The sequence below is a fragment of the Cutaneotrichosporon oleaginosum genome (genome assembly GCF_008065305.1).
Source record: "Cutaneotrichosporon oleaginosum strain ATCC 20508 chromosome Unknown ATCC20508_contig06, whole genome shotgun sequence".
NCBI lineage: Eukaryota > Fungi > Basidiomycota > Tremellomycetes > Trichosporonales > Trichosporonaceae > Cutaneotrichosporon > Cutaneotrichosporon oleaginosum.
Genome location: NW_027072175.1, coordinates 997,080 through 1,022,136, shown reverse-complemented (window position 1 = coordinate 1,022,136; position 25,057 = coordinate 997,080). Strand labels below are relative to the sequence as shown.

The 25,057-nt window shown below is 61.5% G+C and overlaps 10 protein-coding genes across 10 annotated transcripts; 5 read left to right on the top strand and 5 right to left on the bottom strand.

Annotated features, from left to right (window-relative positions):
• Positions 1 to 87: 87 nt before the first annotated feature.
• On the bottom strand, positions 88 to 612 carry COLE_06824 (uncharacterized protein; the record flags this gene model as incomplete). The annotated part of the gene is made up of 1 exon (XM_018419434.2): positions 88 to 612. One exon carries the CDS (start codon positions 610 to 612, stop codon positions 88 to 90), a length of 525 nt encoding a protein of 174 aa, XP_018277732.1.
• Positions 613 to 2,936: 2,324 nt separating this feature from the next.
• On the top strand, positions 2,937 to 3,970 carry COLE_06823 (uncharacterized protein; the record flags this gene model as incomplete). The annotated part of the gene is made up of 2 exons (XM_018426788.2): positions 2,937 to 3,158; positions 3,215 to 3,970. The coding sequence occupies 2 exons, from the start codon at positions 2,937 to 2,939 to the stop codon at positions 3,968 to 3,970; spliced, it is 978 nt and encodes a 325-aa protein (XP_018277731.1).
• A 1,355-nt stretch (positions 3,971 to 5,325) lies between these two features.
• COLE_06822 (uncharacterized protein) lies at positions 5,326 to 7,920 on the top strand (the record flags this gene model as incomplete). The annotated part of the gene is made up of 4 exons (XM_018423596.2): positions 5,326 to 5,712; positions 5,843 to 5,877; positions 5,929 to 6,098; positions 6,140 to 7,920. The coding sequence occupies 4 exons, from the start codon at positions 5,326 to 5,328 to the stop codon at positions 7,918 to 7,920; spliced, it is 2,373 nt and encodes a 790-aa protein (XP_018277730.1).
• Positions 7,921 to 8,227: 307 nt separating this feature from the next.
• On the top strand, positions 8,228 to 8,926 carry COLE_06821 (uncharacterized protein; the record flags this gene model as incomplete). Its single annotated transcript, XM_018421437.2, has 3 exons — positions 8,228 to 8,410; positions 8,446 to 8,787; positions 8,819 to 8,926. 3 exons carry the CDS (start codon positions 8,228 to 8,230, stop codon positions 8,924 to 8,926), a joined length of 633 nt encoding a protein of 210 aa, XP_018277729.1.
• A 60-nt stretch (positions 8,927 to 8,986) lies between these two features.
• On the bottom strand, positions 8,987 to 13,231 carry COLE_06820 (uncharacterized protein; the record flags this gene model as incomplete). The annotated part of the gene is made up of 1 exon (XM_018424834.1): positions 8,987 to 13,231. One exon carries the CDS (start codon positions 13,229 to 13,231, stop codon positions 8,987 to 8,989), a length of 4,245 nt encoding a protein of 1,414 aa, XP_018277728.1.
• A 105-nt stretch (positions 13,232 to 13,336) lies between these two features.
• COLE_06819 (uncharacterized protein) lies at positions 13,337 to 13,960 on the bottom strand (the record flags this gene model as incomplete). Its single annotated transcript, XM_018419433.2, has 1 exon — positions 13,337 to 13,960. One exon carries the CDS (start codon positions 13,958 to 13,960, stop codon positions 13,337 to 13,339), a length of 624 nt encoding a protein of 207 aa, XP_018277727.1.
• Positions 13,961 to 14,346: 386 nt separating this feature from the next.
• COLE_06818 (uncharacterized protein) lies at positions 14,347 to 15,987 on the top strand (the record flags this gene model as incomplete). Its single annotated transcript, XM_018419432.2, has 2 exons — positions 14,347 to 14,774; positions 14,835 to 15,987. The coding sequence occupies 2 exons, from the start codon at positions 14,347 to 14,349 to the stop codon at positions 15,985 to 15,987; spliced, it is 1,581 nt and encodes a 526-aa protein (XP_018277726.1).
• Positions 15,988 to 16,750: 763 nt separating this feature from the next.
• COLE_06817 (uncharacterized protein) lies at positions 16,751 to 19,680 on the bottom strand (the record flags this gene model as incomplete). The annotated part of the gene is made up of 16 exons (XM_018423595.2): positions 16,751 to 16,879; positions 16,926 to 17,066; positions 17,103 to 17,189; positions 17,226 to 17,294; positions 17,335 to 17,597; positions 17,648 to 17,687; positions 17,726 to 18,028; positions 18,068 to 18,192; positions 18,225 to 18,492; positions 18,526 to 18,769; positions 18,890 to 18,990; positions 19,024 to 19,047; positions 19,104 to 19,134; positions 19,167 to 19,201; positions 19,247 to 19,329; positions 19,419 to 19,680. The coding sequence occupies 16 exons, from the start codon at positions 19,678 to 19,680 to the stop codon at positions 16,751 to 16,753; spliced, it is 2,205 nt and encodes a 734-aa protein (XP_018277725.1).
• Positions 19,681 to 20,423: 743 nt separating this feature from the next.
• COLE_06816 (uncharacterized protein) lies at positions 20,424 to 21,757 on the bottom strand (the record flags this gene model as incomplete). The annotated part of the gene is made up of 6 exons (XM_018423594.2): positions 20,424 to 20,767; positions 20,802 to 21,043; positions 21,080 to 21,355; positions 21,447 to 21,526; positions 21,559 to 21,637; positions 21,681 to 21,757. The coding sequence occupies 6 exons, from the start codon at positions 21,755 to 21,757 to the stop codon at positions 20,424 to 20,426; spliced, it is 1,098 nt and encodes a 365-aa protein (XP_018277724.1).
• A 495-nt stretch (positions 21,758 to 22,252) lies between these two features.
• On the top strand, positions 22,253 to 23,026 carry COLE_06815 (uncharacterized protein; the record flags this gene model as incomplete). Its single annotated transcript, XM_018424833.1, has 1 exon — positions 22,253 to 23,026. One exon carries the CDS (start codon positions 22,253 to 22,255, stop codon positions 23,024 to 23,026), a length of 774 nt encoding a protein of 257 aa, XP_018277723.1.
• Between the last annotated feature and the right edge of the window lie 2,031 nt (positions 23,027 to 25,057).

The following is a 25,057-nucleotide window of genomic DNA, read 5'->3' as shown; positions in this document are numbered from 1 at the left end:
CTGCTGGGAGGTCCTCATGACGCAATGTCCTGGCTGAACACTCCCTGCGAATGTTCGAGCAATATTCGAGATGACGTCCTTTAGGCGCTAGGCCTTGTTGGCAGCTTGGGACATCAGCATTGCGTCGCCGTACCGCCGTGTCGTGCGCTGCGTCACCTTGCGCCGCGCCGTGTCAGCGCCGTTCACCCAGCGCCGTGTCCACCCAGCGCCGTGTCCACCCAGCGCCGTGTCCACCCAGCGCCGTGTCCAAGCGCTCGACTGGCGCCGAGTCAGGAGTTCCTTGCATCTCCGTACCTCGTGTACCTCGCCAAACCGCACCCGTCGTTGTCCGCGTCCGCCACGAGCCAACGGACAAGCGACGTATACCCGCTGACTCAGTCTATCTTGAGCGTGCTGCTCCGCTGACAGTAACGACAACGGCCCTCTCGCTGCTCCCTCCATGGCTCCATGACTCCAAGATTCCAGAGACTCTCCAGATAGATCGACCAAACACATGCCGCCCACGGACGGACGCTCGTGCGTACCTGTGCCTCGGCGCGGGTGCTCCGCCGGGAAGGGAGGCACGCTGGGAATGTATATGGGCGGGCAGGGCCCGCCGACGTCGACGAGCATGCGATGGCCGGGTCGGCGTAGCCGTCCCCGTGGGTACCCCAGGCGAGCTATGGGGAGGACGTGGCATGCAGAGGGCGTCAGAGGCTCAGAGGCCAAAGGCCCGAAGATCAGAGGACCAGAGGACGATCAGAAGAGATCTACAGATCGGGCCGTGGTTGGATTGCCCGTGAGCCCGGAGAGTGGAGTCGACAGGCGAGAATAGGTGAGGTGAGGTCACGGATCACGGAGATCGGAGACAGCCGTTGTCGCATGTCGCAGTCATCTGAGCTCTGAGATCTGCGGGGATGGATGTACGGCCTGAACGGCATGAACGGGGATGGAGTGGGTTGCCCACTGCGACACGGAGGCTTGTCGAAAATAGCTCGGGTGGGGCATGTTTGGAGCCAAGCCTCACGAATACACAACGCACAGACATGCCACCGCATGCCGAAATCCGGCGCGGCGGGCGGCGGCTTGGGTTTGGGCTTGGGCTTGGGCTCGACTTGGATTGGTGTCGGCTCCGATGCGATACGCTGTGCCTCTGTTTGTCCAACTTTGGTGTGCTATACTGTAGATGGGGGTGGGGCTGAGGCGTGCAATGAGTGTGTTAGTATGCGTACGTGCGTGGCTTGCTCGTTACGATGCCAACGCGGGGGGGGGGGGCAACGAGGCAACAGCGAAGCCGGTGAAGAGGTTGGTCCAGTTGAACGTTGCTGTGCTGTGTGATCCTGCCATGGCCGTGATGGTGACGCCTGTCAGAATCCACAAGGGGTGAGGGAAATGTCGTCCAACCAGAATTCTGAGAATAGCCCCGAATGGGATAATGACCCCTTAATCACCGTCACTCAAAATCCAAAATCACTCATAATCACTCAAAAAGCGGAATCAAATACGAGTGTCCCAAAGTTTACCCACTCTCCCCTCGTCGCTCTGTTCCCTTGAAACCCTTAACGTTCCCCTTGGACCCCTTGCCCTCATCATGCCCTCCGATCCGACGCGCTGATCGAATGAATTCATTGACAAACAATTGCCGAGTAACCCCCGAGGCTTCAAGGCTTCCCAGCGATCGGGACGAGAAGAGGCACGGATGTATTTTCGCCCTCTCTCTCGCAGGCTCCCACCGCTCTGATGCGCCTCATACCCGCACACCCTTCACCCGCCCTCCCCCGCCCTCGACCGCCCTCACCCCGCTCAACCCGCTCACCCAAACTGCCTCTGGCCACTCGCACACTGCCATCACTTTGCCCGGTGCTGTTTTAGAGAGCCCTGTCACTCGCCTCGACCCCTCCCCCCCCCCCCTCTCGCCGCTCAAAGAATTCTCTCTGTCTCTGTCTCTCTCTCTCATTCATCCATCTACTCATCCACCATCTCCCACCTCTATAGGTGCGCAAAGCATCGTTCGGCGTCTTCGTCGTGCTAGTCGCTCTGCGGCCAAGCGTGACTCTTGTCCTATCCACCAGCCACACCACAAGCCTACCCCCCGTGCGGCTTTTTTGGGCAGTCGCCTCTCAATCCTAGCAATCCTACGCCTTTATACGCATTCAACTACCGCTGCTCTTGCTCGATATCGATCCACATATCACCACACTTGAGCTGCTCGATCCACCCGATCTCCTCCCCCCCCCCCCCCCCCCCCCACTCAGCGAGCGTCATTCTGCGTTGCTACTTTGGCTCATCCTTGGTAGCAACGTCTCTTGATTCTCCCATTCCGCCGATCTACCGAACCACCCATCTCTCTCACCCTGCATACAACTGCGAACTGTGCGCTCTCGATTCAATCGAACGCGCCCACGTTAGCCACCCGCTCGCGCCTCTCCTCCTCCTCTCCAGTCGCCTCCCAGCACTGGCCAGCCAGTAGCCACGGCGCCCCAGCACCCAGCAGCGAACAAGAGTAATACCTCATGTATGTCCCGCCGCCTCCTCTCTATATCTCTCGATCTCCACTTCTCCCCTCCCCCATCTTCTTATCTTCTACTTCTTATTTCTCCACCTCCTCCGCCCTCGGCTTCTTGTGTCTACCCTGGTGGTGACTGACAACCAGACCGTTATTCTTCTTCTCTCTCAACTCTTCCCCCCCCCCCCCCCCCCCCCCCAATTCATCGGCCTTTTACTCTACACTTTCCCCCCTCCACGCGATGACTTTGCATTTCTAGAACGCTCAGTCGACTTTGTCGGCAACTGCACTCGATCTCGGATCAACAAGCTCGAGTTCATCTCGTGTTCTAGCCTACCATCAACCCCGGCACCGAGTTACCAACGTGCTTCATCACCACACTACTTCGACTTTGTTCTCCCCTATTCTTAATCTACCTCCTCACCACAACAGTCTCAATCAGTCATCCACCATGTCGACTCATCTCCTCCCTCACTCTCCCGAGCCTTCCCCGTCCAAGAAGCTCCGATCATGTCTCTCTCCTCACCGCCGCTCTGAAGATCCCATCGGCTTCCGCCCCTCATCTGCCATGTCGTCCTCCAGTGGCTACACTGAGGACTCTAACGGCGAGTGGGTCGAGCGGAGGTCCAAGACTGTCCACTGGATCGACTCTGAGGACGGCTCCTTTGTCACTGTGAGTGGCTAGTGTGCAACCTATCGCAAGAGCACAAAAGTAGCTGACACTTGCAGAGCTACTTTGACACGTATGCTGTCGACGAGTATGACCGCACCCCCCTTGCTCCTCCCTCGGAGCAGGAGCGCGCTTGTGTTCTGCCTGCCCGTGGCTCGCGTTGCCTGTCATTTAGCGACCTTGCCCACGAGGAAGTCGACGACGAGGACGACTCCACCGACGAAGAAGAAGTTCTCCGCCGCCTCCCGCCCTCGCCCTTTGCTACACCCGAAGATTCTGATTCGGAGCGCGAGGACGACGACGAGTGGGACGAATGTTTTGAGCGCCGCCGCATGATGTTTGCTCGCATGTGCCCTCTCGACAGCGACGCCCATCCCCAGTTCGAGGGCTACCGCTCCCTGTCCGCCACGCTCGTCTCCCTCCTCCAGTCTGTCCAGGCTGAATCAGACGACGAGGACGCGTCTGCGACCCCTCGTGCCTCATTCCATGAGGGCGAGGATGACGACACCGCCAGCGAAGGTGACGATGAGCGCGACGACTTCGTGTCTCGCGACCTGCCCTTCCCCCTCTTCTCGCGCCTGCGCGAGTCGAGCACCGACTCTGACGAGGTTGGCACCCCGAGCCTCATCTCGAGTGCCGACTCTGACACTGAATGTTCTGGCCTCATGAGCCCGCGTGGCTCGGCCGTCGAGTTCCTCCCCTCCACTCGCTTGCTCTCCTCCTCCAACGAACAAGTGCCGTCAACATGGAAGGGCGTGTCTCCTGTCCGCTACAATGTTGCCCCCAACGAGCAGGCACTATCGATTGAGCTCTAAAGCATTGACCGCCAGCTCGCGAGCGAGTGAATGAGGGGCGCCACTCGTTGAGGCCTGGCGCCTTGACCCCCCTCCAACCCCCTCCAACCCCACCCAACCCCCCCACGCCATCCCATCCATCCATTACTACATCCCCATTTGGTCTTTAGCATTAGCACGGTCCAGTACATAGCTTTTCTTTGTACTACAGATGACCCACATCGGATAACCCTGCATGCAGCTGGTCTACACTGTCCTGAGAGAAGGTGCCACATTCGGAGGGAAGCGCCAAGTGATGAGCCATGAGTTAGTCCGAGGAATGGGGGCGTTGCAGGCGAACCAAGGCCGTGGAATGGGCGGGTGTCCGAGGAGAAGGCGCGACCGAGGAGCGTACCGGACGCACTGTGTTCCGGTGGATAGCGTGGAATGATCATGGGACGCAAGGACGCCATGTGTGTGTCTGCCGAGATCGGATTGAGCACAGAGCTGGTGATCGAGATGAGTGTGGCGGTCGTGGCGGTGTGTCTGAGTGACGCATGACGTGATGTTGATGGGTAGAAGTCGAGAAGAGTTCTGCAGCACGGTTGTTGTCGAATTGTCTGTGATTGTGCTCGCATGCTCGCTGCTCGTGCAATGCCACAGTGCCGCCAATGGCCCATGTGCATGTTCCACCTCACTGCCGTTCGCCACTGGCCTCTTGCGAAAACCACCTCTCGCGCGTGCGACAGTGAACGCCGGCTAAGCCATTCACGTCCTATGCCCATCTATCACCTTGCACCTGGCACCTATCACCTCACCGCGTTCCTCGAGCCACGGCTGTCGCATCATCCTCGGCCGACGACCACGACCACAGACCACAGAGCACACGACCACGCCTTGCACCCGACGCATCCCCGCAGGCCCCGCACCAGCAAGGCCCACATATCGTGCACGATGCTTCACACATGCCACCGCCTGCCCTGTCACAGCCCACCAGCAGCCGGCAGCCTGCTCGACCGAAGCAGCCGAGAAGCAAGAAGAGGTAACGTGAGTCGGCGTCTAAGCACGAACAGAACAAAACGCGATCCGATCTTGGCCCACAGCTCCCCCAGATGATGAGCGTGCCTCGTCCAACGCCCGCGCAGAGCTCCCACCGTATGCCACTGTAGATCGAGCAACGGCCTTGTCCGAACAGTGAGGTCCAACGAACACACCACACACTTCTCGCGTGCTCGCCCCTGATTCCCCCACGCCCTGGCTTGTCGCCACTGTGGGGCAGATCAGCTTTTACCCGCCACCCAGCGTCGCCGCTCGCCCACCCCGGCCGTCCACCGCGCCGCCTGAAGCCTCCACTCTGATCTGATCCACCTCTGTCTGTTGACAACTCCTCCATCACGATGAACACGACCGGCCGCGAGGACTCGCTCTCTCTTCTCGAGCAAGACCTCGCAAAGGCCACTCTCTCCTCATTCACCTCCCCGTCTCCGACCGATCCTGCCTCCGATGCTACCGCCGAATCCTCCGCCGCTGAGTCATCCCTCCTCGCCGACCTTCCCTCCGAGCTCGTCCATGTCATCCTCGACCACGTCCCGCCCGAGGAGCAACAGCGCGCGGCCCTCGCACTCCGCCGCGTCCTCCCCCACCACCCCGTTAGCAGCGCGCATCTTTGGAACCATCTCGTCGTGCACCACCCACGCCAGCTCCTCCCGCTCTACCGCAAGCTCAAAGAGGAGGCGGGGCGCGAGGGCGGCGGCGCGACGACGCTCGTCAAGACCTTTGCGCAGGTGAGTCGACAAAAGCGAGCTGCCCACTTCCCACCTTTCCCACCATCCTCCCCTTTGCCCCCCTTCCCAGCATCCCGTACCCGCCCCCCCCGTGGAGACGCGTCGCAACTCGAGCCCAGCTGATGCCCAGGAATCATGGCGCGGCGATGCGGACGTGATGAACAAGTAAGTGCACCGACGCGTCCGAGCGCCCCGCATGCACGACACTGACCTCAGCGTGCTGCGCTGGCTGCCTGACGTGCGCACGCTCATGCTCAATGTCGGTACGAACTTTGTGCCCGAGCACCTGCAGGAGCTGTTCCACGAGCCCAGGCCCGGCATCGAGCGCATGGAGATGCGCTTCCGACCGTATGTCGAGCAGGCGTCTTACTACCAGTTCCTCAAGGGTGAGTCAATTGACATCACGCGCGGAGGAAGCTAACGTCAGGCTCGTACTTTGACAGTGCGGTCGAGACGTTGCGCTCTTGGCCCGAGACACCTTCCTTCACCCACTTGAGTCTCGTGCAGGACCTCCCCCCGCGCGGCACCGAGCCACCCACGCGCAACACCTCCGAGGTTTCTCTCATCGACGACGTTGAGAGCCTCGGCTGGCAGAGCCGGTATCCGTCCCGTTTCCCCTCGCGCCTGGGCAGTGCTGTGCCCACTGCTGCGCCCAGCGTTGCGGCCAGTGCGATTGAGTCTGCGCCTGCGAGCACCATTGCCAGCGCCGCTACGTCGACGCTCACTAGCGCGGCAGCATCAACAGCTTCTTCTCCCGCCTCATCCGACACCGAGAGTGCCTCTGAAGCGTCCACCCCGCCGACCTCAATTGATGAGGACGAGTCACCGGCGTGCAAGGAGTACACGCGCAAGGCCCCGTTCCCGTTCTTCTCAGAGCGCATGCAGAAGTTTCGCCCCAAGACCTTCGCGCAACCCATTGTCTTCTTCGACATCAAGTGCATTGCACGCTTCGGCGCCTCGCCCGCTGCCAAGCACATCACCCACTTCCGCCTGCACGTGCCTTCTCGCGACATTGCCAGTGTCCTCATTCCCGCGCAGACCCGCATCTTCCCCTCGCTCCGCTACCTCGACATCTCCACGACCAATGTGCGCCTCGACGCTGTGCTCTCTACGCTGCTGCGCACGCACGAGCGCCTGGAGCACCTCGTGCTGGACCGCGTCAACCTCTTTGGGTTCAAGGCCCGTGAGTCTGGCGGCCCGCTGTGCAAGGAGCTCGGCACGATGTGTGTTACGGCCGGTCTCGCGCGCGGCAAGGAGCGCGAGCGCCAGATCCTCGCATGGGATGCGGCCGAGCGCACACGCCAGGCTGAGCGCGCCGCGGCTGCTCGCCGTGCGATTCACGACAGCGACGCAGAGGACGAGGAGACGAGGGAACAGCGGCGTGCTGAGCAGGAGGCACAGGCAATGCGGGATGAGATGCAGCGCCAGATTGCACTGGCCCGCTCCCGCAGAGGTCATAGATCTGCGGGCCAGGCTCCCTTCTCCCTCCGCGATCGCCCCTCGAGACGCACCGCTGTCGTTCCTACGGCCGACCTTCCCCCGAGTGAAAGAGCGTACTTTGTGCTGCCTGCTCTCCCTACGCTCAAGAGCGTGAGCATTGGCGGCGAGACGCCCAACCTGTCGCGCTTCAAGGCAAGCGGGTGGGAGGATGAGTTTCATTCTGGCTGGCGCGCGGGTCTGGCAACCCTGCACGGGTGGGCGGTGCATGTGGCGGAAAAGTACGAGCGCGCTCTGAAGAAGGCGGAGGAGTGGCGCGAGACGCAGGCGCGCAAGTCGGCATCTGCCAACAACATGTCGAAGGGCAAGGGCAAGGGGAAGGCTATGGTGGCTCCCAAGATTACCGCCAAGCCGCCCCCGCTTGACGTTCGCCTCTTCCGCTTCGCAGCACCTGACGAGCCGCTGCCCGACTATGACGCGTCTGACCCCACGACCGGGCTTATTGAGCTTCACCCCGAATCTCCGCGCGACTACCTCGACGGCTACAAGCAGGCTATCGCCGACGCGGAGCTATACACGCACACGCAGGCCGTGCGCCCGCCGTGTGTGCTCTGCACTGTGCCAGAGGTTGAGGGACCGCGGCGGCGGGGTGCCGACGGTGAACGGATCGACGGACGCGGCGGTATGGACCGCGACCACCGCCCTGGCTGTGGGCACCAGGTTGGACGCGCTGCTTGGGGTTGGGAAGGTGTTGAGGCGCGCGGCAAGTAGTTGCTGCGTGCTATGTGTTACGTGCACCGCCTGCTGCGTGCTGCGTACTGTGTGCTGCCAATGTGTTTGTTTGGATTACTGTGGGATGCTATGCGTTGTACCTTAGGCGGGAGGTTGCACGAGATACCGCGAGGGGCGTCATGCAGAAGGCGTCGCGAGTCGCGTGCTGGCGGTGGCAGAGTCGCGAGCCGTTCATTAAGCGCTTCGCGCCTCCACTTCGTCATATTGTCATCAACCTCCACCTCCAACTTTTGTTGCCACCGACATCCTCTCCCCACCCCTCTGCTGCCCTCGCTGCTTCCCCGCCATGGAAACATACACACTCCCCTTTATCCCGCCGAACGTCGGCACGCTGCACATCGCGTACTTTGAAGACGTGACCAATGCCGCGGCCATCAAGCAGCGGCTGGTAGACGCTGCGCGCACAGAAGGGCCTGATGGCGAGCGCGCGCGCGCCGACGTCGATTTTGCATTCATCGATGCCGACTTGGTGCGTCTCTCCTCTCGTTTGGTCGCTCACATCAGCTCGTCTCCAAACAGCACCTCGTCACCGCCCTGCTCTCCACGCTCCTCACCTCCCTCCCGCAAACACGCGCCGCCACCCTCCCCGCGCCCCCGACACCACGGACACGCACGCACAACCTGCACTCGGAGGTGTTGTGTGCGCTGTCGCCGAACAACAACATCAGCGACGCGATCCGGCGCTTCGGCGTCGGCGGGGACACGACGCGCCTCGTCGTCGTGCGGTTTGGCGGGGCGCGCCCCGCGGCAGACGTGTACGCGTCGATCGCGGACGTCGTGCACGGCCGCTTGGAGAGCGTGGATAAGCTCGACGAAGTGCATGTGCCGTGGGCGCGGGTGGATAAGGTGGGCTGCACATGGAATGGGCTGACGGCAGGTGTACAAGGTCGCGGAGATGAACCAGCTCAAGATCCCGCCCGCAGAGCGCGAGGCCGCCAAGCGCGCAGCCATCGTCAGCGCCGTCGCTGTCAAGCACGCTATGTAGACTCGAAGGGGTTCACGTTCATGATATACAACTTGTTACTCGCTGCTGACAAAATTATAATCATTCACCTCGCAGCACCTTCTGCTTGATGAGCTCGCGGCGGACGACGAGCGACGCATCCTGCGTTTCCTCGCCCGTCTTCTCGCCAATCTCCCCGCCCGTCTCCCCACCTACATCCTGCGTCCCCATCTCATCTACCCCTTCCCGTGTCTGCGTCTCCTGCGCCTCCGTCTCCTGCGCGTCGTCTTCCTCTACCTCGAGAATGTCTCCAGCATCATCCTCAGCAGGAAGACGAACCTCCTCGTCCACGCTAATTGCGCGCGCCTTGCCCTGACGTGTCCGCGAGGAACCAGCGTTGCGTCGCGCCACGCTCCGCCCCTGATGCACTTCCTCTTCCTTCACTGGGGCCGGGGATGCGCGGGTGCGCCGCCCCATCTGGCGCGGCACCTCGTCCTCAGATAGAGCATGGGAAGCACGCGTTCTCCGTCCCATCTGGCGCGCGGGTAGCTCCTGCGGAGCTTGCGATGAGCGTGTGCGCCGAGCGTTCTGTGTCGGTGCCTCAGGCTGAGCTTGCGAAGAGCGCGTGCGCCGGCCTGTCTGGCGCGTGGGGAACTCCTCGGGGGCTTGAGATGCACGCGTCCGCCGAGTTGGGCGTGCGGGTAGCTCGTCTTCAGCCGGGGCTTGGGATGAGCGCGTCAGCCGACGGGTTTGGCGCGTTGTATCCGCCGTACGTAGCTCCTCCGATGGACGCGCCTCGTCCTCGCTCCCGTCACCCTCAGCGTCCGACGACGGCTCGTACGACTCCTCCGGCGCCTCTACGCCGCTGTATCTCTCGTCGGCCCGCCTGCGCCGCTTGTCCGTCTCGCCGCCGGCTTTATCGTCCGCCGGCTCGGCCTGTTTGTAGGACACGACGTGCTTCGCGCGCCGGGACAGAGAGGGCGACGGCGCGTCATGTGGCGGCGAGGAGCGCGGGTTGGCGGCGCTGCGCGTCACTCTGCGTGCTGAGCGGGTGGACGAGCGCGGCATGGCTCTCGGCGGCGCAGGCATGCGTCGGCGGGAGGCCTCCTTGTCAGACTGCTCGGGCGCCTCAAAGTACGGCGTCTCATCGCGCGGAGGAGGGGCCTCGTCTTCCTCCGACTCGAGGTCGGGCAGCTCCGAGAACCCTCGAATTTCGTCCTCCGACTCCGGACGCTCAGCAGCCTGCTCTACCTCAGGTTGGGCCTCGCCCTCGTCGCTCTCTTCCATGAGATCGTCGAATGCTGTTCGCCGTGAGGAACGGGGGCGTGCTCTTCGCATTCGTCCCGGTGCGGACTGGCGGCGTGGCGGCTCGGGCTCGGACTCGGGTTCGAGCTCCTGCTCGGATGGAGTGGCCGATTGGGGCGGGGAGGGCACATCGAAGGGCGGGAGATGGGCAAAATCGGCATGCTTGCGGCGGTAGAAATGCAGTACATTCTTCTCAGGTCGCTGGGCGCGGCGTGATGTACCATCGTCTCGTCGCGAGCCCCGGGATCGATCTTCATCTCTGGCGGCGGGGCTACTCACGGTTTGTCTCCGCCGGCGAACGGGAATCTCAACGTATGCGCGGTTCACTGGCTTGCGCACACGCTCACGATCACGTTCACGCTCGGCGCGGTCTATAGGCATGCGCTCGCGCTCGACACGCTCCATGTGCTCACGCTCGTGCGGGTCTCGCTCTACGCGGCGGCGCTTGGGTTGTGGTGGGGGTGGTGAGTCGTCCAGCTCGTCCTCCTCCTCTATGCGGAAGTCCTCCTCCACACGGAAGTCGGCTTCACCGCGGAACTCGTTTTCGTCGCCGAGGTCGTCCTCGTCGCGGTCGTCCGTCCTTCCGCCGTCAGACATCATCTCCTCGTCGCTCGACTCCTCCGCCTTGATGGCCAACCGCTCAGCCTCAGCGGCCTGGTATGCCACCTTGTCCTTCTCATACTCCATGCGCCTGGGATCGGAGCGCGGCAGAAACATGCGCGCACGCAGCTCGATTGGCAACTTGCGATTCACGCGGGTCTCGCACATAGTTACGAGGCGCGAGCGCATGTGCTGCTTGTTGTACCATGCGAGCGACTGGTTGCGCACGCCAAACTCGCCGTAGAAGTAGACGACAACATCGATAGGGTTCTCGACGCTCATTGGCACCTGTTGAATCGTGCGCCAGAGGAGGAGGGACTCGGGGACCGTCCAGCGCATATGGCGCCCATTCAGGCGTGAGTATCGGTAGACATGGCCGTTCTTCTGGCCGTGGATCACCGACCTGGGCGGCGCCCAGTCGGGGGGCACGACATACGCCTCGTTGGGGCGGAGCGGCCGGCCGCGCTCATCGACGAGATACAAGTCTTCAGGCACGCGCTGGGAGGGAACTTGGAGCGGCGCGGTGGCCGGGTTATTAATATCCTCGTCGGGAACTGAGTTGTTGAGCCGCTCATTGTCTCGGCGCGCTCCATGTTGGGCGTCACGGGTGGCGTGGCGTGGCGGTCGGTGAAAGCTGTCCGGAGGAGGATCGAAATCAGGCTCCAGAGCGTCCCGCCGCGCGTCTTGAAGCTCTACGTCATATGCGTCAATCTCCATGAGGGGATGCTCCTCAGAAACAACTGGTTCAGGTTGGGTGACGTGAGTTTCCAGACTTTGAACGTCTGTCTGCCGGCTGCGTCGTGGTCGACGGGGACCGCGCAGAACGCCACGAGGCTGAGGGGTCTGACGCACTTCACCACGCCGCTCTGCCTCTGTGAGATCCTCCTCATCGGGTGGGAGGAATTCAGTTGGGTCGTCGCGGTCGCGCCTAACGCGGGCCGAGACGAGCTGAGGGACAGGCGGGATGGGTTGAGGAGCGGCTGGAGCAGTCAAGACGGCTCCCGCTTCAGGTGATCCTGGCTGAGGATCATCAACAACACCCTCGACCGGTGACTCAGGTCGTTCGAGAGGCATGGCTTGGTCCACCTCAATGCGCTCGGGGAGCTGCTCTGCAACAACTTCGACGCGCTCGGTGAGCTGCTCTGCAACAATCTCAACGCGCTCGACCCGCGTCCGCTCGACGGCTGCCTGTGCCTGCTCGTCGGGCGCCTGCTCAACGGGCGTCTGCACCATCACAGTCTCCCCTTCCTCCTGCTGATCCCCCTCTCCCGCCTCGGTGCTCAATACCGCCTCAGTCGCAGCGATCTCGGCGCTCTCGCCCGAGGTTTTCTGTCGTTGCCTCGGCTGCTCCGCCTGCTCGTTCAGCGATTCCGCTTCGTCAAAGAGCAGCTCGTCGTCTGGCTGTTCACGAGCGAAAGTCTGTTCAAACTGCGAGTCGGTGGGGTCCGGAAACGAGTCTTCCTCGTCCTGCAACTCTTCTTCGCGAGAGACAACTTTGGACTGCGAGTCAGAGGGGCTAGACAGCTCATCCTCATCGTCCTCATCGTCCTCAACGCTGCGCTCGGGTCTTATGCGCGTTGTCTCTTCAAACTGCGAATCGTTGGGGCTCGGGAGATCGTCCTCCTCTTTGATGTCATCGGCCTCGTCCGAGAGGCCCCGTTCTGGCCGCAAATCCGGATCGTCCTCCTCGAAGTCTGCGGGGTTATCCTCCTGGTAGCTCTCGAACTCGGCGACCGAGAACCGCTCATCCTTCGGCCGGGGCGTTCCCTCCTCTTCTTTGACCTGCACGCTGGCACGGCTGGGAAGTTGGTCTTCTTCATTCTCGGTCGAGTGAGGGGTGCGGCGGGGATGTGGTCGTGTCGTCTCTTGAAACTGGGAGTCATCCACCTCGGGCAGGCCGTCTTCCCCCTCTAACTTATCCTCGTCGATGGTCTCGGGCAAAGGAATTGCACGACGCCGCGGTCGAGCCGTCTCGTCAAACTGGCTGTCATCCACCGCTGGGAGCGCATCACCAAACTGAGAGCCGCTTGGGGAGGGAAAATCTTCCGACTCTCGATACGGCGCGAACTGCGTGTCGTTGGCGCTGGGAAGGTCGTCATCCTCCCATTGCTGCTGAGGTGTGCTGTCTTGGGTATGAGGACGGCGCACGGGGGTTGTCTGCGAGTTTGGCTGGCTTTTGCGCGGAGTGAGCCGCTTTCGACGCTCATGATCACGCGCAGTCTTTGACAAGACCGTCGCGAAGAGGTCCCAGTCGACGCTGCCACTCCCATTCGCGCCTTCCTGCGACTCGGGCGAGAGTTGTGACGGCTGCGATAGTGACAGAGGTTGCGCCTCGACCAACGCGTTCAACGGCTGCGATGGAGGAGGTACCGATTCCAAAGCCCTGTGCTTTGCTTGTCGTGGTTGCTGGGCTCGCAGCCCCGAGGGCTTAGGACGTGGCATGGTAGTGGGTGTTGTTGTTTCACGAAAGTGGAGGTTGGAATGGGTGACGATGTTGTTCTTGGTCACGTGACTTTGACCAGGACTTGGGTGGCAAAGGCCACCAAGCTAAAGTGATCCCGTGCTTGGCTGAACGCCATTGTCTGTGGGTGCAATGTTCTGGCGTCGTTCTGACCCGTAAATTGTCATCTCAAGTCTCATGTAGGGCGTCACGCGTCGCATCGAGCACATCCAAAATCCACAAAATACAGTGGCACGGCTACGTTGTGCTCGTCCCGGGTCGTCAGATCGCTGCGAAGGTGAGAACTGGAAGTGGGACTGTCGCGGCCCAAGCGTACCCGACATCGCCTCACCCGTTGTGTGGAGAGGTTGAGCTTGACTGCCCCAGGCTCTGAACGCTTCGACTCGCTCAAGATCGCATCGAGATGCGGGAAGATGACCGGCGCCCGCTGGGGACGGGGCACATTCTCGACGCATGTCTCTCGCTCGGATCTGCATCGCCATGATGACGCTGAACATGGACCGCTGCGGGACAGGGTGAGCGGCGAGTGCGAGAAGGGGTGACCGGCTCGCGCGGAAGACGCACCCTCGGGGGGAGCGAGACCGGGCGGGCGAAGGATATGATGCGGCCTCACCTTTTGCAGGTTGCGGGCACGTGTAGCGCCACCCGTCATCTGCCTGGCCCGTGCCGAGCCGTCTCAAGCGCTGTGGCGCTTGGACCTCGGTGAGCATCTCTCCGAGCACATCACTCGAGGAGGGACAAACGGCGTACCTCGCCAACCCGGATCCCGCTCCCGAGCGATATGTTTCAGCGCCGATCGCGACATCTTCAAAGTTGCCTCGTCTCCGTCAATGGCGGCAATGTTTCGTTTTGTCCCGTCACCGCAGGGCCCGGACCCAGCCTGTACGCAGCCTTAGCTGCATCTACATGTTACACGATCAAGATCTACACACTCACACGCTCGGCGCCACCGCACGCCCCGCCACCTTTGTCTCCGACCTCGCCACAGCTTCCATCACACGCCGCACACATGCGCCAAACCAATGACTGACGCACTCACTCCTCATAAGGGCTCGCCCGTCGTTCTTACTCCTGCTTCTGATCACCATTGCCCGACATGAACGATCATCGCCCGCTGCCAGTCGTACCACGCTCCCCACGCTTCCAATTTACCCCACTCTCTCCACTCTCTCCACTCTCGCCGCTCTCTCCACTCATGCCTCTTTCTCCACTCTTGCCCCTCTCTCCACTCTCTCCACTCTCGCCGCTCCGTCCACTCCAGCCGCTCCAGCCGCTCCAGCCGTCTTCGCCACTCTTCCCCTCTTACTTGCCGCGCAGTACAAGAAGGCGGCGCTCCACCGCTTCAGCTCCACCTCCCGCCTCAAGGTCGCCACCTGCGACGTGCGCCACTAGAACCCACTGTCACAGACAAGCCGACTCCATGATCATACTCCGTCCACGCATGCACGAGGCTGCGCTCGGAACGCTCGTGGAGCTGGACCTCGATGACGCCGCGCTCGAAATGGTCGGGGGGACGAACACAGGGTACGTCATGATCTAAACCATCAGACCCTCGCGCAGTGGCTTGATCACGACTAACTGCAGCACGCACTACTCACTCCCTGGGCGTGTGCGCGTCACTTTTCCCGCGCTCTCTGCCGCCTTCGGAGGCCGCTACCGCCTCCTCCACAATCTGACAGTGACGTTCGAAGGCAAGTCGGAGTACGTCGACCCGGAGCGGTACATGCCTCTGCGAGTGCACCGCACTTCGCTGTCTCTCCTCACGAACTCGTACACCATCTCCCCCATCTGCCCGACCTACGGCACCATCACGATCGACCTGCCCTTTGACCTGCGCGTGCCCGGCTGGCTCCCGCCGTCGCATGTGAGCCGGCACGCCACGACGAGCTACGGCCTCGTGGCGGAGGCGACGGTGGGCTGGGCGAACGAGACGCACTACTCGCGCGTGCCCTGCGCCACCCCGCTCATCGTAGACGGCGCCTTCGCACCGGCACGCACCACCCGGTCCGCATACACGCCCATCCGCATCAAGCGGCACCGCCTGCACCAGCCCATGCCGGCGGACGAGTCTCCGCGCCGCCACTGGCCTTTCAAGTGCAAAACCCTGCCGGTGGACCTGACCATCAAGCATGCAGAGTACGTCGACCTGGCCGACCCGAAAGGCATCAAAATCGACATGCACTTGCGTGCGAACTCAAGTGCGCGGTGCGAGGGGCACGAGGCCTCGGGCGGGCGGCACGAGTGCGCCTCCTTCGGCGCAGGGGGCGCCGAGGGGCGCGGGTTGTCTGCGTCTGCGTCTACCTCCGTGTCTGCTTCCGGGCCTGCTTCCGAGTCCGCACCCCACACCTCCCCCGACGACGACGTGGCAATGCCCTGCGACCCCGAGCCGGTCGCACACGTCGTCCACATCGCGATGGAGATCGAGGAGCGCGAAGACGTCCGCTCGACGCCGTCTGCCGCGTTCCTCGCGTCCTACCCCCTCCCCAACCAAGACGGCGCCCTCCTCGGCCCCAGCCGTGCGCCCGCCGCCCCGCCCCCCACCTCCGAGCCCACACGGCGGCGGATCCAGCGCGCCTGCCTCCTCCTTCCCACCGGCCAGCCGCAGAGCCACACATTCGACAAGGCCCGCCCCGTCGGCCCGACCACCAAGCGCATCAAGGGCGCACTGACCTTCAACCAGGTGGGCCGGTTCCCGCAGCCCGACATGAGCGGCCCGTTCGTGCGCATCTCCCACTAACTCAAGACGCACGTGACATTCCAGCGCGGCGGCTTGTTCTCTGTGCGTCGAATATCAGCATGTGAGGGGAGCTGACGCCAGACCGAAACGTTCAAGACCCCCGTGCGCCTCGTTACATGTCCCAGCCCCGACGTGAGCGGAGCCGTGCCCCCACCGTACGTCACGGTGTTCTACGAAAACGGGGACCAGCGCGATTGCGATCCCCTCCCCCTTTATGTGCCGGCGGAGGACGACGTCGAAATGGTCGAGAGCCTCACTCGGAATGTCACCTCGGCCCCTGAGCAAGAGCCTGAGACCATGCTGGAGACCACCCCCGAAGCCACGCCCGAGCCCCCATCGTCCTCGCAGCGGCTCGGTGAGGAGCATCGCCGCGCGGCCGACAATCTTTCGCCAGCAAATCGCAAGCTTTTCGAGCAGTGGGCTCGCGAGGCCTCCACGCCTATTGAGGACGGGTAGCGCCCTCATCCTTCCATATGTTGTCACCAACTGTCAGCTCATACTTTATCTGCCTGTGAATGAGCAGGTGTGTACTATCATGTAGCCATGCGTTATGAATTACGCTCACGACCATTTGGGGATAAGTGAGGCCGCATTTACGAAGTGCAAGGATGAGGCGTGTAACAATCACGCGCACTGCTGTCCAAAGCTCATATCAGTAGCATAGCAGAATTGGCGTGGATCAGGCGTCATGTTTGGGCGTGGAGGCGTAAGCAAAGATGGTGGAGTCTATAGTGTATGGGAGCGAAGTGAGTGTGGGTGGGGCCTACGCCAGGTTGTTGGCGCTGGGGCGGTGGCTGAGGAACCGCGAAGGAGCGGAGCGGTTGCCAAAGCCGAGCGATTCGACTTCGAGCATGGCGCTGCGGACGTCTGGGTGGAACCTTGAGGGCCCGAGCTGACGTCAGCTGCAACCCAGGTGCCTTCTGCTGCATAAAACTCACCGTCTCGGGGATGTTCATGATGCGGAACTGCTCGAGCTGCTGCGGGTGGAGGTGGGCGAAGTAGATGCCCACGCCGCGCTCCTGGTACGAGTACACGAGCTCGGCAAGAATCTGGAGAGCGCTAGCGTCGATCTCATCGACCTAAGAGGGTCAGCCACGCACAGAGGTTTGACTTACATCGCCCATGTGCAAGATGACGGCCTTGGCGGACTCGCGCCGCGGCGCGTCAGACGGGTGGCTCTTCTTCGGGCCATAAAGTTCGAGCTAAAGTCAGCATCTCAGGTAATAGCAGGCACGTACGCGGCGCAGACGCTCCTTGAGTCCACCAGTGTTCGCAAAGGAGAGCGGCTCGCGGATGCGCACGACGAGCTAAGATCAGCTGGATTCCACTTGACGCTTGCAGACGCACCACTCCTGGAATCTCTTCCTGCGCCTCCTCGTCCTCATCGATCGGAACCCAGTCGTCTGAGTCAGGGCGGCGACCGATGATCTTGATCCGCGGCTTGGTCGAGTGCTGAATGACGAGAAGAAGCGAGAAGCCGACGGAGGCAACGACGCCAACCTCGATGCTAAACAACAGCGTCAGGAGGAAAGTGCCGGCCATCTGAATGAAGTCGGGCCATGCGCGCATCCTCCAGTAATATATAACGTCGTGCGGCGCCTCGTTGAGGACTGGAGTCAGTTGCCCTTGGAGTGTGACTTGAAGCGTGAGCTCAACTCACTGCCGTACACGACCGTAGTAATGATGGACGCGAGCACACACTGACGTTAGCTCGACTTCTGCAGCGGTAAGAGCTCACGCGGGGAAGGAAGAACAGCCAAGGCATGAGGAAGAAGATCGACAAAAGGACGAGGGCGGAGGTGATCAGTGAGGCCATCTGAGTGCGGCCGCCAGTGTTTCCGTTCAAACGCGAGCGGGTAAGTGAGCCAAAGATCGGGAGGGAGCCGGTTGCCGTGAGGGTCGACGCAACCAAGTTCGTGGCGCCATACGCGACCAGCTCGCGGTTAGGGCTGACGGGGTAGCTGTACTTGGTCGCGTTCTCACGCGCAGCAACCATCGAGTCGACAACACCAACGAGCGCCATAACGAAAGCAGTAGGGAACTGACATCAGTTATGCTCCAGCACGACTGCTTAGCCTACCGTCGCGTTGAAGTACTTCATGGGGCGCGAGGTGAGAGGGAGGCCAAACGGCATGCCGGTCGACGTCTTGACCTTGCCGAGGATGTCGACGCCCTTGAGGTCCCATCGGAAGATGGAAGTGAGCACTGATCGTCAGCAAGGCAAGCGTCACTCTTACGGGTAGTGAAGACAACGACGAGGAGGATCTCGGGCACGAAGCGAAGCCATGCGCCTCCCGGCGTCTTGGTGACGCGCTGCTTGACAACCTTGGCGACGATCAGGAAAGTGAGACAGCACGCGGAGAGGATCGCCGTGTACGGGTTAAACCGCGTGATGTGCTTGATGATGAAGATAAGCTTTGGGATAGGGAGCGTGGGCGGGTCACCGGCCTCGTGCATGACATGCGCCAGGCCGAGGAGCGGGATGCTCTGCTCGATCGAGATGATCTGCGGTCAACTCATGCAGTCCGAGGAACTTACAACACCGATGGCGGTAATAAAGCCGCGAAGGAGGGCGCGGGAAAGCACGACGTCGAGGAATCCAAGGCGCAGCAAGCCGAGGATGCCGGTGATGAGGCCGACCTGGAACGTGGCCATGACGGAGATGGCTGCGGCTTCGAGCTCGGGGTGCGCTGGCGCATTGTGCGGGTCACCCCAAACGAGGTCGTCGATGAGCTGGCCCAGCATGAGAGACAGTGACGCCTCGGGGCCCATTGACAGCTGACTGCGGTGTGAGCGGGTTGGCCAGGGTTGCGAGGATTGGGGAGGTGGTGGCGTCCAGTATGTGCCCCGGGAGATGGGGGCGCAAGTGTACGCCACTGCGCACGATTTGCGCAGTACTCACCGGCTGGTACCCAGGAGTCCGTAGAGAAACACGGGCACGGAGGACGACCACAGTCCCGCGACGGGGGTGAGCTTGGCGAGGCTCGTCGCATACGACATGGCCTGGGGTCAGCGGAGTCGACTGCACGAGGCTACTTGAGGGACCATGAGACATGCAACCTGGTGTTAGCGCCGTTACGGTACTCATTGCGTGAGTTGCACGCATTCGGACTCACCGATATGCCCGCCACGACGTCGCCTGCAAACCTGCCATCAGCGGTTGTCACCCAGCGACTAACAGGGACCAGGAGTAGGTCGGCAGCCACTCCGTGACCTGGCATCAGCACCGTCCTTTGTTCCTCTATGCACGGGTACGCACCGGGACGTAGTACTTTGAGCGCTGGCGGATCTTCTTAGCTACGCGCGTAGCCTTCTGGAGACGTTGGGCACTCGCTGCCGACGCTATCGTTCAGCTCCGTAAATGGCGCACGTTCCCTCCACCTTCCTCGATGATGGTGCTCTGGCCTCCCTCCACATCCACGGCGACATACCGGATCTCGGCGCGCTCGACGTGCTCTTCCCGCCTCTTCCTCTGTCCTCCGTGTCGCTGTCCGTGGCATCCCAGTACCGCGGGTGCTTGGTGGCCAAGAGGCGGCTCGTCTCGCTGGGGCCTGCCTGCGGGTCCGTTGCCGCCCGTCCCAGAGGACGGGCGGGCGTTGGCGGAAGGACGGTGAGATCCCACCGCGACGAAACGGGAGTCGGACCACCCGAGTCTGTGGGCGTGCTGGGCTGATCTGGGTTGTTTGAGCTCATTGTGGACGAGGAGGAGAAGGATGTTGAGAGCCAAGTTGTTGGTGAGTATGACGATCTGACGGGGTGATATTCCGGCCCCGCATCGCCCGTCAGGGCAGAGGCTGTGACGGGATGACAGCACGAATCATTTCACCAAAATAACAGCGCAGGCATCCGAGGCTATCCTGGAGCCACGAGAGACACGTCTGTGCTAATTGCAACATGCAAGGCATCACCACTCACGGAGGTCGGAGGACCGAGTCACTTCGCTGCAGACGAGGGCCTGGGCCTGGTGTCCAGAGGTCATTCACGAGAATGCAGGCTTGGCGGCGTGGGCGGCGTGTCGCCGGGTGATTAGTTGATCCGGGTGGCAATTCGATGCCAGATGAGCATGTCAGTGTCTGAAGCGTTCTACATCGTGCATCCGACACACGCTGGGGCCAACATGCTCGACGGCAAGTAGGAATCGATGCGGGAGCGTTGCTGAGGTGCCGTGCGGATATTACTGCGACGGCATGTCAGAAACATCGACGTTTGCTCAACGCGCTCAACTCCCCACATCTGATAATGCTGCAGCACACATACACGCCGTCGATCACTGCCGTGCTCCCTTCCTGCACGCCCCACTCGCGCCACTCCAACGAGCAGCTCCAAGAGACAGCCATAAGCAGGCCTCTGCTCCTTCATACTGGCTCCGATACGCCCTATGCATACAGTACAGTGTCCTCACTAGGTCAGCGGTCGCGCGCTCGCCATCTTGTCTACTAGTAAGCCTTCTCCATCGCATCCTTGACCCGGAGACAGCACTCGAACAGCTGCAGCTCCTCGTCGCCTCCCTCACACAACGCCTTGTCACACTCGGCGATCGCGATCGCGGCGTTGGCCTTGGCCATGGTCGGGATGCTCTCCATGGGCACAATCGCGTCGTGGATCTGCTCAAGCACCTGCCCCGCCGACCAGCCCTCGCGCCCGACAGAGCGCACAGCGTTCCGCACGCCCTCGAAGCCGGATGCAGCCGAGGGACTGATGCCTTCTCCGGGCTCGATACCCATAGACCGTACGAGGCGGTCGATCACCCCGTCTGGAACCACGCCTGAGATCTCGTGCACTGCAATTAGCGTCTTCGGCAAAGATAGCCTTACCAGACATGGTGGTGATAGGCGTTGGCGGGTTGGACGCGCTGTGTAGTCGTTGTGCCGTTTGCAGGTATGTGATGGCTTTGCGGAGGTCACCGTTCGCGAGCTTGAGGATGAGCTCGAGGACGCCAGGCTCGGCGTTTACCCCCTCGGCGGACGCGATCATTTCAATGCGTGCCTGCGAGGAGCCGGCCGCCAGCGGGCGGAAGCGGAACTTGGAACAACGCGACGCCAAAGGCTCGATGATACTGCCGTCAGCTTTCTCATCGTAGATTGGTGCATACCGAGTGACATAATTGCACACGAGGCAGAAGCGGGTGATGCGCGAGTACGTCTCCATGATACGGCGGAGCGCCGACTGGGCATCCTGCGTCATCGAGTCGGCTTCGTCAAGAATGATAAGCTTGTACGGCGGCGAAGGGTAGACCTTGCCGTCGGACGAGATTCCGACGTTGCGCGGTGTTTCGCGCGCGAAGGTCTTGATCTTCTCGCGGACGACGCTGATGCCGCGTTCATCTGACGCATTGAGTTCGAGAACACGCGAGCGGAAGAGGTCAGGGCTGGTGTAAGCTGTAGGTTGCAGCGCAGGTGTGGGATGGCAAAGGTGTAAAGGGGAAGGAAGGCAGTGATGACAACGCGACGAGCACCCACCCAAACAACTGCCGCGCGAGCGCAAGGATCGTAGATGTCTTGCCCGTTCCCGGCGGCCCATAAAAAAGCATATGGGGAAGCTGTGGTCAGCGACGACCTGACGCTCTCTCACGTTGGTGGATGCAAGCGCCTTGCGCAGCACTGCGACGGTGTTCTCTTGCGACGACACGTCGTCGATCGTCTTGGGCCGGCTGGTGTCAGTCAAGCTCTCGTTGACCGGTGCACTCAACGCACTACTTCTCAACCCATGGCTGCAGACGCTGCTGCTGCTCGGCGGTGGCTGCGGGGCGGGCTCCGAATGTTGTTGCCATGATGGTGTGGGTGGAGGCAAGGGACATGGATCGGATTAGGAGACGCGTCACGCGTCCAGTCGCGTGGGATCGCGTGGACTGAGGCCTGCAGAAAAGAAGCCGACTATTCCGCCTTCCACGCCTGCCGCATCCCAACCAATCGACGCTGACATCATGCCCTCTAGAGTTTTGCATGGATTCAAGCAATTATGCAATGTGCAGAACGATATGTGCAATAACTCGGCCTTCCAGCGCGTTGCCACATGCCCACAAGTAATCATCTAGCTACGTAGCCGTAGCGACGCTTGAGCATGCCCAGGCGGACATGGGGCCCAGGCACATTGCCGGGTTGTTTGCATGTTATTAGCAAGTGTAGTTCCGAGTCTACGCGACGGTTTCCCTCTCCTCGAGTAGTTGCGGCTGAGGTGCTTCTGCCTCTCTGTCTCTCTGTCTCTCACTCGATCACTCAGCTACACCTCGTTGCCATTACCTCCCGTCCCCACTCATCGCTCCGCCATGCCCTCAGCCCACCCCTTCGGCCTCACAGGCAAGCACGTGCTCGTGACCGGCGCCGGTGGGGGACTTGGCCGTGCCATCGTGTCTGCGTTTGTCGCGGCGGGCGCCCTGGTGTCAGGCGCCGACCGGGACATGGCACAGCTCTCCGATATGCCGCTGCATCACCGTCTTGCGTTCGACATCACCGACGCCGCAGCGTGCCGGGCGGCGATTGCCGAGCTCAGCGGCGCCGGAGCAATCCCTGACGTGCTTGTGAACAACGCGGGTGCGTCGCGGGCCGACTCCCTCGCGTCGCTGGAGGAGCAAGGGCTATGGGATAGTGAGCTCGCGACCAACTTGACGGGGGCGTACAACGTTACGGCGCCGGTCACTAAGCTCTGGGGCGAGCGGGGAGGTGCAATCGTCTTCACAAGCTCCGTCAACGCCCTCACGCACTACGGCAACCCAGCGTATGCTGCCGCCAAAGCGGGGCTGATCGCGTACGCGCGCGCTCTGGCTGTTGAGCTCGGCTGCAAGGGTGTGCGAGCGAACGTGGTGGCTCCTGGATCAGTGCGCACCGCGGCGTGGGACCATCGGGACGCCAAGGTCCTCCAGGACGCCGCCCGGTACTATCCCATCGGCAGGATTATCGCGCCCGAGGACGTCGCGAACACGATCGTCTTCCTAGCTTCTCCGCTGGCCGCCGGGATATCGGGCGCTGTGGTGCCCGTGGACGGGGGACTCATGGCAGGCAATGTGCCCTTCGTGCGAGAGATCATTGGGTGCGATATTTGAGAAGGTATGGCTGCGAGCCCACGAACAGTCAGCGGCAGACTAATGCGTTGGGGGGGCATATTTGAAAGGTATGACTGTGAGCCCACAAACGGTTAGCGGACTAATGCCTCCTTCAAATGCAATCAGGCCATGAATCTGGTCTGAACCTCAGATCTATGCCAGGTGATATCGAGGCGCGCTCACAGTACTCGCGTTGGAAAGCATGCTGCCCTCTACTCGCCTGACCGTTGGCGAGTGGGAGAGGCTGACTCCAAGGTCGAGAGCCAACTCACTTAACTTACCCCCATCACCTTTCTCTTCGCAAATGGGATGAAAGGAAAACTGCCAGAGGTGACGCTGAATCCTCTGACGTGCATATGATGCACTCAGGAGCCGGATTTCCGTCCAGCTCCTCTTCTAGAGCGGCAGCAAAATCCCCAAGGTCACAACAACACGCAAGACGCACGACTCGAAATCAATATCACGGTGTCGATGGTCGAAGAGGACAAGAGTGGTGACCAGCATTTTCGTTCCACGGCACCACGCGGGCATGCGCTAGCTTGTATGGAAGGGCGAGAGGTAAAAGCAACACTCTACAGTGACTCATGTGATCACGTACGCTTACCGCTTGATCGCTTGCGGCTCACCCGCCCGATTCAACAATTCAACAGGATTAAAATAATGCAACAAGGTCAAGCCTCAGTCTGGGTACGGATAAAGCCCTGAATCTAGGGGTCTGCAACTTTGGGTCAGGGTCCAACCCGGTCCGGAATACTCACTGACACAGGACAACGTGGCTCCCATGCGCTGCTCGCGAGTCGTATCAGTCCAGGCTGATCATCATCTCTCCAGCGAGCGGAGTCTCCTTCGTTCTCCGTTGTCATTCCGCTCATCCCACCGCACGGACCCCTCATGCACGAAACGGCTCTTTTCGCAGACCATCCCACCACTTCCAATGCGTACCATGCGTTCTTGCGTACGAGTCTGCGAGGTGACACCGCCGCGAGCAAAGCTTTGTGGCAGTCCCCACGGTCCGCCGGACCGCCCACGCTCACACGTGACGTAACGAATCAAGTACCTGAAATAATACCAGGTTTAGCAGACGAGTCATTCGTCATTGTGGTTTTTCGTCATCATCCTTCCTAGCCACCTGGCCTCAGCAAACGGCGGCCAGCCCATCCCACTCATCCCACTCACATGCTTTGACGTCGCGCACGTCGATATGTCTTGGTCGACTAGTTGGTGCATGCTCCCTACTGCCGTGCATCTCGGGGTTGAACGAATATAGTGACTTACTGCGTCCGTGCGTCTGATCCCGTCTGATCCCGTCAGTACGCCGCCTTCTTTCGACGACTTGTCAGCGGTCTCAGCGTCGCCACACCACTGTTCTTTGACGCTATTCACTCCATTCACGCATGCTCAATTTTCCCACACGGTCCACCCATCAACGGCGCAATCCTATGGCAATTCCGCGGGTCACCTCTACTCGGAGCTCCGCCATCCTCGGCAACCGAGGCGACGTACCGCCCGTCATCCAAGACAGGGGCTCAGCCCCTTCACATTCAGAGCTCACAATTCCCTCGCCTCGCCCTTCCCTCAGCCCAGAACAGGTCTCGTCCCTCCGCACCGCCGCTACCCGCGCCGCACGCCAGGCCACGGCCGAGACACAGTGGCGGCCGACATATGTGTGGGATGTCTCACAAGCTGCCGTGTTCCCTCCCTCGCTAAATCACGAGGTCCCGCCTCAGACGAGCGCCTCCAATGACGATGCCTATGATTTCCCACCCCCAAGGGAACGTTCGGCGGTCCGCATCGAAATCGGCTACGGGCCTGTAGCACCTTCGCCTCCTGTGTTGAATCTCGCGGCCACCACACACTCCATTCCTCACTCGGCTATGGCTGTCGGTGTTCCTGGCTTGCTTGAACCGTTGTCCCTCACTATCGTTGACGGCGTCGCCGCCGACACCTACCCATCCAATCCTGACTCGCCAGTGACACCCACTGAGGTCACCCGATTCCGGCTTGGTGGCGGTACCACACCTGCGGCCCCGC